The sequence below is a fragment of the Schistocerca americana genome, chromosome 4 (assembly GCF_021461395.2).
Source record: "Schistocerca americana isolate TAMUIC-IGC-003095 chromosome 4, iqSchAmer2.1, whole genome shotgun sequence".
Lineage (NCBI taxonomy): Eukaryota > Metazoa > Arthropoda > Insecta > Orthoptera > Acrididae > Schistocerca > Schistocerca americana.
The window spans coordinates 223,114,826-223,129,209 of record NC_060122.1 but is presented as its reverse complement, the minus strand read 5'-3'; the positions used below and the strand labels follow the sequence as shown (position 1 = coordinate 223,129,209).

The 14,384-nt window shown below is 41.1% G+C and overlaps 1 protein-coding gene across 1 annotated transcript in view; it reads left to right on the top strand.

Moving 5' to 3' along the window:
* LOC124613362 overlaps positions 1-14,384 on the top strand; it is a 139,028-nt gene that overhangs the window by 111,149 nt on the left and 13,495 nt on the right. The window contains exons 6-7 of the mRNA XM_047142061.1: positions 6,896-7,120; positions 10,334-10,540. Coding sequence (XP_046998017.1) covers positions 6,896-7,120; positions 10,334-10,540 — 432 coding nt within the window. The remainder of the gene's footprint in view (positions 1-6,895; positions 7,121-10,333; positions 10,541-14,384) is intronic.

Below are 14,384 nucleotides of genomic sequence, written 5' to 3'. Positions count from 1 at the left end.
AACTGGTATCCTGCTTCCCCATTGATCAACTTCTCTATCATCTTGATTTCGATAGATTCAATGCTTAGATTGATGGTCAGCTTCCATTCCTGGACATCCTGGTGAAAAGGAAGACAGACGGCACATTAGCCCACAGTGTGTATAAGGAACAACACACACTGACTTATATTTACAGGCTGACAGCTGCCATCATCTGGCGCAGAAGAACTGGGTACTGAGAACACTTGTACACCAAGCCAAGACACTGTCCGACTCAGACAGCTTGGCAGCAGAGATAGAACATCTACAGCAAATGTTCACAGACAATGGGTTCTCAACCAGGGACATCCCACCAGACAACCTGATATAACGGGAGAAGATCAAGAAGAAGAGACCAGGAGGGCAGCCTCTCTACGGTACGCAGGGCCTCTATTTGCTAAGTTCAGCAAGATCCTGGAAAAACACAAAATCAAAGTACATTCTGAACATCGAACAAGATCAAGACCCTCCATGAAATGGTCAAAGATGATCTGAAGTTAAGAAAATCTGGTATCTACCACATAAAATTTGGTTTGTCTTACACCGGTCAAACCACCAGAACAGTTGACATAAGATGTAAAGAACACGAAAGACTTACCAGGCTACGACAGGCCACGATACCAGCAGTTGTAGAACATTGCCTGGAACTTGAACACGCCATGAATTATGATAAAACCAGGATCCTGGCTCAGACCCACAGATTCTGAGATAGTGTGATTACTGAATCTATCGAAATCAAGATGACAGAGAAGCTGATCAACCGCGAAATAGGATACCAGCTCAGTATGGTGTGGAATCTGGCTTTGGAACTAGTGCAGAAACAACGGAAAAAGTTATCTTCTCTGGTAGCAAACCTCAGATGACCAGGGGAGTAATCAAAGGGATCAAATTTCTTAGGGAACACCAGGCAGCAACTACCTCCTCGGGAGACAACTGTAGCGCTCATGGACAAGAGAGGGAACAACATCAACCATCCAAAACCCCAGGTACCACACAACCTGGGAGCAGACACAGTACAGAACTCCAGACAGCAGCCACAGCCGCGAGAGATTCCGTGACAGGGGAAAACAACGGAAACGGCCGCAGATGGAAGACGAACCGCCGAAAGACGAATAGCACCGCCAGACATCGCCCAGGCATAAATATGGGACACAGTCAGCTTGTTGACTTGTCACAGAAAACAGCTGATGAAGACACCGAGTTACAACGTCTAAATATTGTATTGGGAAGACGCAGAACCCCAGCAGTATAACCGGTTCCACGAGATGACACCGAATCGCTGGAGAAGTCTAAGAAAAGACATAAAATAGTAGACTGGGAATCTCTGTACAATCAAGAGAGAAGAAAAAGCATTTTTTACTACCCATTCTTTCCACAAATTATTATCCAAATGCAAGATTTGGAGGCTTTTGTTAACCGTTTCACATTTAACAATCTTAACTCTATTTTTACGGCATATGGATAACTGGTACACTTCGATAAATACAAATGTCATTGTGGAAGTTGTACAGTGTGGGTACAATACAGATAAGGTGTGACATGGTATGGAACAATAATAATGCTTTATTGCATGAATATTTACACAATTAAAAAAAGTACACACAAGTACAAAAGTACAAAAAAAGTACACACAAAAAAAAGTACACGTCTGTTCTGGCTGGAAGCTAAGAACGCACTAAAGTAAAGTCCGTGGTAAAGACACAGGTATTCCACTTATGGTACGTCAGCGATGTGTATCGCAGAGGATGTTCCCATAGAGTCTATTCCTCCCCCCCCCCCCCCCTCCCCCACAGTTCAGAGCGCTGAAGGAAAGACAAAGAGTGCAATTAGTGACTGCTTCAATGGTGGGTACTGATATGAATGACCAATCGTGCCATGGCCTGGACCTATTTTAGAAGTGATGTTATACAGATGCATGCAACCAGTTGTGCCATGACTGCCACTTTCATGAGTCATGACCGTTTTTCGAAGCGGCTGTTGTTGTGGATGTGGTATGAGCACTGAATGACTCACATAGCTATAGCTGGTGTGGGAAGCGTCTGATGTCTCCACACGGGTCGCCAACAGTACAACTGAAGGGATGGGGTGGGGTGTTGGTGGCGAGGATGTCGGCATGTGGATCTTACGCACGCCAGAGAGATTTTGATCTGATGAAAGGAGTGGCATATGTTGGGGAGCAAGTGCAGTTGACATGAGCTGGTAATTTATTTGCCAAATCGAACTTCAATGGACGTAGTGTGTGCAGAGGCCATTCATAGCAGAATGAGGGCTGTGGGGAGGCAGGAACACAGGGTACCAATGTGTTTTTGATCGTGGTTGAAGTGGTGTAGACGGAGATGCTATTGGAGAGTCCAGCGTTGTTGTATTGAACAAGTGTCGGAAAGAGCCATTGTAACTGTCAGTGGTGGTTGAAGACGAACTGTGCAGTTGGAAGTGGTGAAAAAGGCACCATATAGCATTTGATTCCTCTGAATGTTGCGGCATCATAGAGGATTGTCGGAGTGTGGTAGTCGAATATGGAGCCTAGTGAACCTAACTAAACGTGTGTGAAATCTAATGGGACTTAACTGCTAAGGTCATCAGTCCCTAAGCTTACACACTACTTAACCTAAATTATCCTAAGGACAAACACACACACCCATGCCCGTTGTCATGTGAAGATTGGCAATTGACAGCAAAATTGAGCTGCACTGCTGCGGGTCACGTAGAAGAGAGATGGTGACGGTGTGCTGTTCAGCTGGAGAGGGGTGCCTGATGATAGTAGCGATGGCGTAGCCAGACGGTGGGGCATGGCGTGGTGTACAAATGTGTGTGCTTCACTGTGTGCCCCAGGTCAGTGACAGTGGAGGTGCTAGGCAGAGGGTTGGTTGGTTGGTTTGGGGAAGGAGACCAGACAGCGTGGTCATCGGTCTCATCGGATTAGGGAAGGATGGGGAAGGAAGTCGGCCGTGCCCTTTCAGAGGAACCATCCCGGCATTTGCCTGGAGTGATTTAGGGAAATCACGGAAAACCTAAATCTGGATGGCCGGACGCGGGATTGAACCGTCGTCCTCCCGAATGCGAGTCCAGTGTCTAACCACTGCGCCACCCCGCTCGGTTAGGCAGAGGGGGAAGTGGGCAGAATGAGACAACAGTTGGGCGTGACTGGTTGGTGGTTCTGGGGCCTCACATGCACTTCCAATTGTCATTTTCATGACAGTTGTGTGCCAAGGCCATGGGTTGCTCGTGCACCAGGACAGTGGTAGCAGATATGTCGTTATTACATTGCAGGAGCAATGTGTTCATCATACAGAGTGTGTACAATGATGCACGACAGTTGGCATAGCATTGGTGAATCACCAGGGGCTCGTGAGCAGAGGAGCCACAATGCTTGAATTAGTTGATGGATGTACAATTGTCTTCCTGTTGCTTGTCTTGAACATTTATTGTATCAGGTAGGGATGGAGATGCCAGGGCAAAAGGTCCTGAGATGCTGTGGCCTGTTTCAAAGTAAAGGAGCATGGCATGTTGTATGACCAATGAGGTGTAGAATTAGCATAAGAAGTCCATCGCTAGGCTGATTGTGTGATGTCCATAAATAGAATGTCCATGTGAGGTGGTGAGACAGTAACCTGTTGTAGTGTGTTATGGAGCCCTGCACTTTGATCAACAAGCTGGCAGCCTTGTGCAGCAGTGCCATAGGTTTATCCTTTGTCAATGAGCCAACATGTTGTAGATGGTTGATGTCAGAACTTATTTCTGCCAAAAGGCAGTTCACAAGAGGGAAGGAGGCAAGCAGGACTGCTGAAAACGAGGTTCTTGCAAGTGGGACAAGTGGAGATAGAAGCTGCATGGAACACTTGTCAGAGTCCAAGTCAATGAGAAGAATATGTTCATGTGCAAAATCGGAAATGTGAAGCTGGTAGCAGTCATTGTCCTTGGAGTGAGAGAATATTTGTTGCCATGTGGAGCATTTAGAAAACTAGAACAGTCTTCTCAACTAGATGAATTTGTTGTTGACACTATCGAGAAGTCACAAGACAGGCAACAGTCACCTGCAGTGTCACCAAACTGCTCCCATGTGGATGTGGTAGGGCATGACTTAAGGTTTCTCAATGCGCATTGGGTGTAAGGCATAGTCAGTCACAAGTTGCAGATACCTGGGTGCAACACAGTTGACAATGATCTGTGCAGGCAAGGGTGCAGCATGCATATTGGGATTCTGTGCAGGCCGAGGTGCGATGTGGATGGTGACAAAGTGGAAGTTTGTTGATGTTGCATTGAAGTTGTAGCTCCACCCGCGGCCAGTGACATCAGAGTCAGAAGCATGTTAAGGCTGATGCTGTGGCAGATGGCTGCCAGCATTGTTATCAACAATATCAACATGTTGTCGATGTTCCATGGAATGTTCTTGAAGTAACTGTTTCTTTGTGATGTCAATCATTACAAATAAGCTTTCAACAATCATGGACCAAGCTTAAAGTTAGTCCAGGCAAAATTGAATATGTTCCTGGTCTGTCTATGATGATGGACAAATGTTCAAAATCTATACAGACAGCAGTTGCAAAGGCAGGTTGAATTAATTTGTGCTTGGTGCAGAAGAAACAGTATCAATGGTGAAAGAACACGAATCCGAGCAGCTGGAATGTTGCAGTTAATCAGTTGCATAGTGTTTGAGCAAAATGGGAATGCCAACAAGACCCCAAAGTAGATCTTTTGTTGTTTTCAATTGTTTGGGATTATTGTCAGAAGTTGAACCACGGTGTTGAAGCACATTACTTGTGGAACTGATCACTGCAAGTGGTCAAAGAGTTAATGGAGAAGCACTGCACTGTTAAGAATGGGAAATGTTGGTGTGTTGAGCAAATTTCGGCACATGGACAGCTATACATGGATCACATTGTCGAAGTGTAACATTCAGTTTAGTACACATCTGGCATAATTCGTGGTTGTTACAGGTCACCAATGTGGAAGTTGGTGGTGCGGGTACAATATAATTTAGGTACGACATGGTACAGAATGATAATAATGTTTACTGCATGAATATTTACACAATAATAGGTACACTTCTGTTCTGCTTGGAAGATAAGAATGCACTAAAGTCTGTGGTCAAGTCACAGATATTCCGCTTGTACATCAGAAAATTATATTGCAGTGGATGTTCCCACCTCATCATCTAAAAATTAAGTTAGCAGTATTTGATAAACAATAGCTATTTAACAGAACTTAAGAAAAAAATAAACAGTTTCTCAATGTTATTGTAAATACACAGTATGTGGTTTTAAACTATAGCTGTACCAAGATGATATCCGCTGCCCCTTGTAATACTACATCTCTGCAATTCATTCTACACTCATCATCATGCACATATGAAAGACATGTCAATTTGGGTATGACTGGCAGGCCCTGCAGAAATGACTGCCCAGTGAAATTTTATATAAGAAGTAATTGGGTTAAACATTTAACACAGTCATTAGTAGAGAAACTTAAGACTTTCAAAGCTTTAACCTGTGTTACAGTTTCATTCACAACAACAACAAAATATCTTATAAATCATGTAAGGCATAGTTCTATAGCTCTTTGACACCAGATAATTGAGCAATGCAGTTCATGGCCAATGGCAAAGCATACATTTGTTTCAACTTGTTCTGTTATACGCAGGCGAAATGATTCAAAAGTTCCCTTCATATCATCCACAGGAGGCACTTTCTTAACTTGTTACTTCCTTACACAAGACTCAAAAGTTCCCTTCATATCATCTACAGGAGGCACTTTCTTAACTTGTTATTTCCTTACACAACAGATCATATGAACCGAAACATGGGAGCAGCAAACATACTGACTGGAGAGGCAAATATATCACATATTCCTCCTTTTTTTTTTTTTTTTTTTTTTCCCACCTTTGTGTGTCACCCCAGTCCTTAATCAGTAGAAATCTGATAAAAGTAGAAGCCTTCACTTAAATAACATACTTGTTTTAGCATGTACTCACTGACCTTTGAGAAGCAGTGAAATAGCAGCAGCTCTGTTACTGAACATGTTATGGATTTTTATTTGTACTTGGAAATGATAACTATCAAAATTAGTCATCAATAAGGTATTATTCATCAAATATAGAGGTAATAGGAATTTCATCAAATATATTACAGATGTGGAGCATGTTTTACAAAAGTAAAAATAATTTGTTTTTACAAAAAAGGAATGAGCGATTAAGTAGGCAGCACTCGAGTGTAACAAGCACACTTTGCCATATTAATCATTTTAGTGACAGATGTCTGCTTGTAGGCACAAGATAGGAACATGAGGGGTAGAAGAACTTATATACCTCTATACCTCTCCAGGTTAATTTTCAGACAACCTTATTCATGCTTTTTTTTCACTCAATTTTTGTAAATACACCCCTCCTCCTCTCAGTGCCTGTACCACTTGTGGGGGGGTCTATCTTCTACCTTGCACCACCTTGGTACAGCTCTGCTGTCATGTCTGCAAACACAATATTAGTGAATACCTAAAATAGCATTTATGATAATGTGCTATCCAACTAACATTTTCATATGGATAACAGTGGACCAATTTATTCAGAGTAGTGTGTAATACTGGCCACTAAGAGAAGAGCTTGATACAATTGCTACTCTGCCCACAACAAAGGTGTTTTAGTTACCATCCAATTGTATGCCACAAAAAGAATGTAGATGTTTAGTGTCAGTTAATAGTTAACACAATGAACAGATTAGTTTTGAGCACCTGCTTTACTTTGTTAATGTATATGTTCTGTTGTGACTGTGTAATAACCAGAGAAGAATATATATTCCATGTACCTGAGATCTCAATTTTGATGTGATTTATGAAAGATGTTGAACAGATGGATGCAGTGTCAACTTAAAAATGCCTGTAACAGATCCCTGTTGCCCACGGCTAAAGCATGTGTCAGCAATAGAGGAGTGCTGGCAAGATGCTGAAGGAAACCCTTGCTGGGAGGAAGCACCAGAGGGCTCTAAAGAGTGCTCACTGCCTTTTGAGCTCAACACTGACCTAGATGAACTGAGACTTAATCACTGGAATCTTTCTTGCCAATGTAGTCAGCCTGGGTTTGTCTGGAGTTCCAGATTTGGCATATGCATTGGTTAGTAGATTTTCCATGTAACCATTTGGGTAAAAATGCATCACTTACTGAGCAAAAGAATGCAGTAATTGTGGCACAAAAATTTTAGTCTGAAATACATGTTCATGCACCCATTCTAATGTCTTTTGTTTCCCAATTATATTACATTATATTATTTTATAATTTTTACAATAAAGAGACTAAAAAGTTGTTGAAAATGCTTTTAGGATTTTTGCATCTTGCTTAGTTCTGGCACGATTTCATTTGTAATTGTCTGTAGATCCAATCAAGAAGGAGATCCTTCAAAGATGTTCAATGAGCCAAGATATATGAATGGTGGACAAAAATTGGAAACACCACAAACACCACACATTACCATACCAGTACCTAATATGCTGTAGGAAAAACTTTGGCATTCAGAACAGCTTCGTCATCTTGGAATAGACAAATACAATTCCAGTTGGGTTTTCAAGGGAATTTTATACCATTCTTCTGTAAAATAGTGGCATGTTCAGGGTACGAAGATCATGAACACTTTTCTCCAAAGTAGACCGCAAAGGCTCAATTCTGGTGACCATGTTAGCCAGGGGAGATATGACAGTTCATCCTTGTGCTCACAAAATGAGTCCTGGATGATGTGAGCTGTGTTAACAGGTGCCTTGTTGTCTTAGAATGCATGGACATTCATGATAAGCTATATAGTCTCATAATCCTTGCCAGTAATGTGCACTAGCAGAATAACCATGGGGTCCAAGTAATAGCATGACAATAAGACTGCCAAAATTATCATGGAACCCCCACAATATTTTACTCTTGGTACATAATCTCAGTGTGAAGTTGGACACAGTGTGAAACAAGACTCATCTGACAATGTTTCTTCTATTGCTCAACACTCAAAGTTATATGGCTTCAGCACCACATTTTGGTATTACAAGCATTTGCTTCATTGATGAGTGGTAATGATAGTCCAGCTCACTCTGCAATTTCCTACTTATGGAGCTCCCTTCATGTTGTTTTGGTGCTGGCAGAGCTCACAAGTGCAACATTCAGTTCTGCAGTGACTTTTGTACATGTCATCCTCTTATTTTTTGTCAAAATCCTCTTCGATAACTGTCATGCACATGCAACACACACTTTTGTCTGCTTTGTTACTTAGTGGAAGATGTTTCTCCTCCTTCACTGTATGTGGTGTAAATCTTCAATAAGGTGCCTCTTGAAACACCAAACACTTCAGCTTCCTTGGTTACAGAAGCACCCACCATACAAGCACCAACAGTTTAGCCTGTTCACATACACTTAACTCTGACATAGCTACACAGAACATTGTTCTGACCATGACTGGTGTATGCAACATGTTGAGGACATTGCACAGTGCTATTTGTGACCACGTACAGCAGCATAACCTGCGCATCTGCATTTATGTTCAAGCATGCATTTCTCATGGTGTTTCCATATTTTTGTCTAACCCTTTTCATTAAACAAAGAGAAACACCATTGTCTTCATATGGAACCTCACAGTCCACATGGACAAGTATATCATTAAAATATAATCTGCCACACGGTATTAATAATATACTATCATTACATTGTTCAATGCTCTTTGCACTTGTGCCAGCTGAACTTAACAAGAAAAATAAGATGGAAAGGTGTTACTTTAAGAAAAAATATAGGAGCTGCTGTTATCTCAGTTGTAGTAAATAGATGCTGGTCATCTTCTGTTGGTAGCAGAATATTAATTTTATCACATTGGTTTTATTGACCGAAAATAGGGTCTTAACTTGATGGGTAATAACATACATAATGCATAATACTGACACTACTTATAACTGGTTTCTCCTAATTTTGTAATACTTCTTTCATCCTATATCATAATAAACAGGTTCTCGTTTCATGGTACCATCTACAGAAGACAATGTAAATAAATGAATGATACATACAGCATTACTTTTAGGCTACAGATAGAATCAATCTTCCTATTTAAAATAACAGGCTTAAAATTTGTCTGTGTCTTATATTTGTTCACTCACTGTACAGTAATCTGCTTGTTGTAACAATGGGAGCTTCCAAACTGTTAGCATTATAACATGCTGTACTGCATCATTGAAAAAATTACCATCAGTATTAACAATTAAACTTGATTCTGGCAAAAAAATAATTAAATACTCTCTGATAACCCAGTCCATTATACAGGGTGATTCAAAAAGAATACCACAACTTTAAAAATGTGTATTTAATGAAAGAAACATAATATAACCTTCTGTTATACATCATTACAAAGAGTATTTAAAAAGGTTTTTTTTTCACTCAAAAACAAAACTCTGCGAGTCGATTTTCCTGGGCTGCGAACAAATGCTTGCTGGATGCGTGCTACATTTTCATCACTCCTTCTCGGCCATCCAGAACTTTTCCCTTTGTACAAACACCCATTCTCTGTAAACTGTTTATACCAACGTTTAATACACCACCTGTCAGAAGGTTTAACACCATACTTCGTTCGAAATGCACGCTGAACAACTGTCGTCGATTCACTTCTGCTGTACTCAATAACACAAAAAGCTTTCTGTTGAGCGATCGCCATCTTAGCATAAACTGACGCTGACACCTAGTCAACAGCGCCTCAAGCGAACAAATGTACAACTAAATGAAACTTTATAGCTCCCTTAATTCGCCGACAGATAGTGCTTAGCTCTGCCTTTTGTCGTTGCAGAGTTTTAAATTCCTAAAGTTGTGGTATTCTTTTTGAATCACCCTGTATACACTGTGAAATTATCTAGGATAGTAGCAAGAAAAAGAAAATATTATTTATATGTGTGATAAATACTGAGAAAAGAGAGGAGCAGTTTATCAATAATGTTAATGCTTTTTGTAGAAATATTGTTCAACATTATAATAGAGGGAAACATTCCACGTGGGAAAAATATATCTAAAACAAAGATGATGTGACTTACCGAACGAAAGCGCTGGCAGGTCGATAGACACACAAACAAACACAAACATACACACAAAATTCTAGCTTTCGCAACAAACGGTTGCTTCGTCAGGAAAGAGGGAAGGAGAGGGAAAGACGAAAGGAAGTGGGTTTTAAGGGAGAGGGTAAGGAGTCATTCCAATCCCGGGAGCGGAAAGACTTACCTTAGGGGGAAAAAAGGACGGGTATACACTCGCGCACACACACACATATCCATCCACACATTGTTCAACATTCATACACCAGTATATTATTATTTGTTACAGATATCGATGAATGTTTGGAGGGTACACATGAGTGTAAGAATGTTACTGAAGCATGCCTAAACCTGCCAGGCACTTATGACTGTACCTGTGCTTATGGTTATATATACAGCGACACAGAGGAATCCTGCATATATAACAGTCTCCTGAATTCTGGCTTAAACAACGAATATTTAAATGCAAAAGTGAATATAGCTTCAGCTTTAAGAGGTATTATTATGTGTGACTATTATCTATAATTTATTCCTACTATTCATTGCTTTATGATTTAAGTGTAACGTCTCTCCTATAAGCTAGTTCATTGTGGTGCTGAACTCAGATCTCTTCAAGTTTCTGTAGGTTAACAAGTGAGTGCACAAGATCTACCATGTCACAATTTCATGTTTATGAGATAGATGAACAAAGACATAACAGCAATCTGGTTTTGCTCCTTGTCAACGTTCCATACATAAGATACCAACCAAACTGTGCCCCAATGGCAGGTTGCATCCATCACCTCACACATTTTAATATCTACTGAACTATTTTTTTTTTCCTGTACTGGTAGATAGGACAGCTTGGCTGTGGAAATGGAAGGGCAGCCCACAACATAGACAACTGTATTCACAATTACAAGCACCCAAGCTTTAATGATCTTCCAGCAATAAAGGCTCTTAACAAATCTCAATTAAGCAAGGACATAAACTTGGTTACAAACATATGTTAATCTTCAACCAGTGAATAACACCAATAAAGAATTACCAATCAATAAAACTTAGATAAAGGACTGCTTTACAAGAATGCTTAAATTAAATAAAATCATTAAAGCTAAGTTACAAATTTTTTGTTAAGCTTCAACAGGTGAATAACCCCAATAAAGAATTCTCATTTAAATAAAACAGATAGGAAAATGCCTTACCAAAATGATTGAATTGTGTAAAATCATGAAAAGCTCAGTTACAACTTTTCGCACAAACTACTTAGGAATTTACTGCAAATAAACAAATTTTATCTGTTTAATCAGAAGGTAACTGCCAAGTCCAAGCGACTGAAGCCACTCAGAGCGGACGACCGCCCCAACGCTGGTCATCAACCGACATCGTAATGGCCCAGTGGCCACCATGCTAAAACAGACTAATGTTTCAGTAAGCGACCGACAACAACACAGGAGTAACAGTGACTGAAAATCGGTGTACGCCTTACGAAACACAGCACACCCTGAAGCGGGAGCAGGCACAGCTGACCAGCGGCCATACAACTGCGAGCAAATAAATCTCACGCCGCCCGTACTAATGCGGGAAATGATAGCGAGCGACAAGACACCACACGCAAAGCAGCAACCGTGCCTACCCCTCGACCACAGAACGTGTCCTGTCTCCTTGTCTATGGTAATACAATTTTTAGCCCACAAGAAACGATTTAATAATGGCATTAGTTCAACACAAGATCAGTTAACAGTTAGGTCCAGTAAAGATTTACCCACGGATTTACTATCAAACCAACTTCCAGACCACAGACGGAAATTAGTAAACTTGGCATAAGTTTTCACCAGACCGATAAACAAGAAATCAAATTAAACAGTAGCCAAAATACAGTCACGATACGCAAGCCCTTCAAGACCTTGCTATCTTACAGTTATCATTAATGGCGAAACATACGCAAATGAATGACAAAGTCACCATTGAAAACAAAAAAACACACCACAAAGGCTAAATTAATTAATTTGCAGACGAGCCAGTCACTGAAAGCTCAGTTTCACAAGATTAGGGCTAACCTCACCCAGCAGCAATACATTTGTGTCTATGATAACTAGGTTGCCCAAACAGGACTCCAAAACCCAAAACAGGTCGCACGTTAGCTGTCTTGTTCTCAGATACTAGGCACCACCGTGCTAAGAAAATCTCTGAAATTACAGCTGCCTGCAGCAAAACTAATGAGTCAGGGTGTATGAATGTAAAGCACACACCACTGTTCCAGCCGGAGCGTAACCTTTTCAATGCACATACGGACAGAACAACACACGTGGGCATAAAGGGAGCAGCAGATGCATACCAAGCAGACTATACTGCGCCAAAATACAACCCACGTCACGTCCACAAACCAGAGCACTGCTCCCGGAGCTGGTGTCTGCTCGCTGGACTCCACAACTCTCTGTCCCCCGGAAAGTGATGCTGACTGCCGCCTTGCTCAACACTCCCTTCTCGGCCATGCACAACAATTCTTCTCTTGTCGCCTCAGAGTGCGGCCGCAATGTCTGTTCTCCCCTGCTGTCCACCCCAGACTCTCTTTACTCGTACTCACTCCCCGTTAGGACCCGCTCCGACAGGAGGTGCTCGCGATCACACATAGTGCCAACCTTAACTAGAGGAGTAATCGATAGTGTCTTGCACCCGAGAGCTGCGCCATGGCTCACTTCCCTTCCTCCCTTCACCAATTGGAAGACATGAAAGTGCGTCTACATTACATGTTGAGCTGTCGAATGATACACAATCTCATACTGATATTGAAACAACAACAAAGCCCATCTTTGCAATTTTTGGGAAGTTCACACAGAAACCAGCTTCATCGGATGAAACAAGACTTCAGTGGCTTGTGATCCATTACTAAGTAGAGTTTTTTGCCATACAAATAGTGGTGGAATTTGGTGACACCATACACAATAGCCAATGCCTCTTTCTCTGTTTGTGAATAGATTCACTGAGCTTTGGGCAACACTTATGATGCAAAAGCAATAGGCCTGTCTTTATCACCAAATCTGTGTGAAAGCACTGCACCAATTCTGTAAGAATAAGTGTCAACTTGTAACACAACTGGTCTTTCAGGATCAAAGTGAACCACCCATCAATCACTGAGCAATGCATCTGTAAGTTTTTGAAAATCTACTTGGCACTCATCTGTCCAAACAAAGTGGACATTCTTGTGATGCATGAGATGTAATGGGTCTACGATTTGTGCAGCATTCAGTATGAACTGCATAAATAGTTCATTTTACCTAAGACTGACTGCAATTCTGTGACATTGCAAGGAACTGGTAGGTCACTTATGGCTGACAAATATGACTGAAGAAGATGTACACCTTGACTGTTTATGACATGAGCAAGATACTGCAACTCAGGTTTACAAAAATCAAACTTCTCCAGTCTACACTTTAGTCCTGTATCAGATCACATACAAAACAGAGCACACAAATTTGCAATGTGTTCTTCAGGTGTACAACCTGCTATGACAGTATCATCCAAATAGCTTGAACAGTTTGGTACTTGAGCGGTCAGCTGTTTCAAATACCATTGGAAAATGGCGGGTGCAGAAGCACTGTCAAAAGGCAAACCCAAACATTGAAACAAGCTGAAATGAGTGTTGACAACACACACAGTTTGAGATTCTTCATCTAGTGGTATTTGATGATATGAGTCATGCAAATCAATGCCTTATCTGCCTGTGAGATCCTGTGAGCATGGCAGTGGATAAGTACCAACCACAATTTGTGGGTTGACTGTAGACTTACACAGAGGTGAAAGCGGGTTTGGGGAGCAAAACCTATGGACCTGCCCATTGAGTAGTTTCTATGGGCCCAATAGCTCTGCTATGTTACAATACAAGTGAAGCAGCCACATTGCCCCCTAATGCAATGGAAACAGTTGTGGCCTGGCAAAGAATAGATGAAAGAAAAACACTGAAAGCTGGTCAGGTAGCTTTAGAGATGAAACAGTGAAAGCAGCAGAGATAAAGCTAGGTGAAAACACAAAGCCTAACTGGAATCATTAGATAACACAGGCAAAAGGGGATACAGATGTCTAAAAATGTGATTGACAGAAGGTACAAAATGGAAAAATGGGAATGGCTAGAATAACATATCTAGAAAAATTATTGAAACCTCTGGAGAAAAAAGAAGCAGCTCTGGGATTGCCAATAGTTTTGTACTAAGCAAAGAAGGAAAGTTGGTAGATGGAAGAAATATACAGAAGGGAAACAAACTGGTCATCAGTAATGTGGAAAGAGAAGAGGGATTACAGTATCTCAACAAGAATTTGACAGAGTGCTTCAAGATTTAGGTAGAAACTAGCACCTGGAGTAG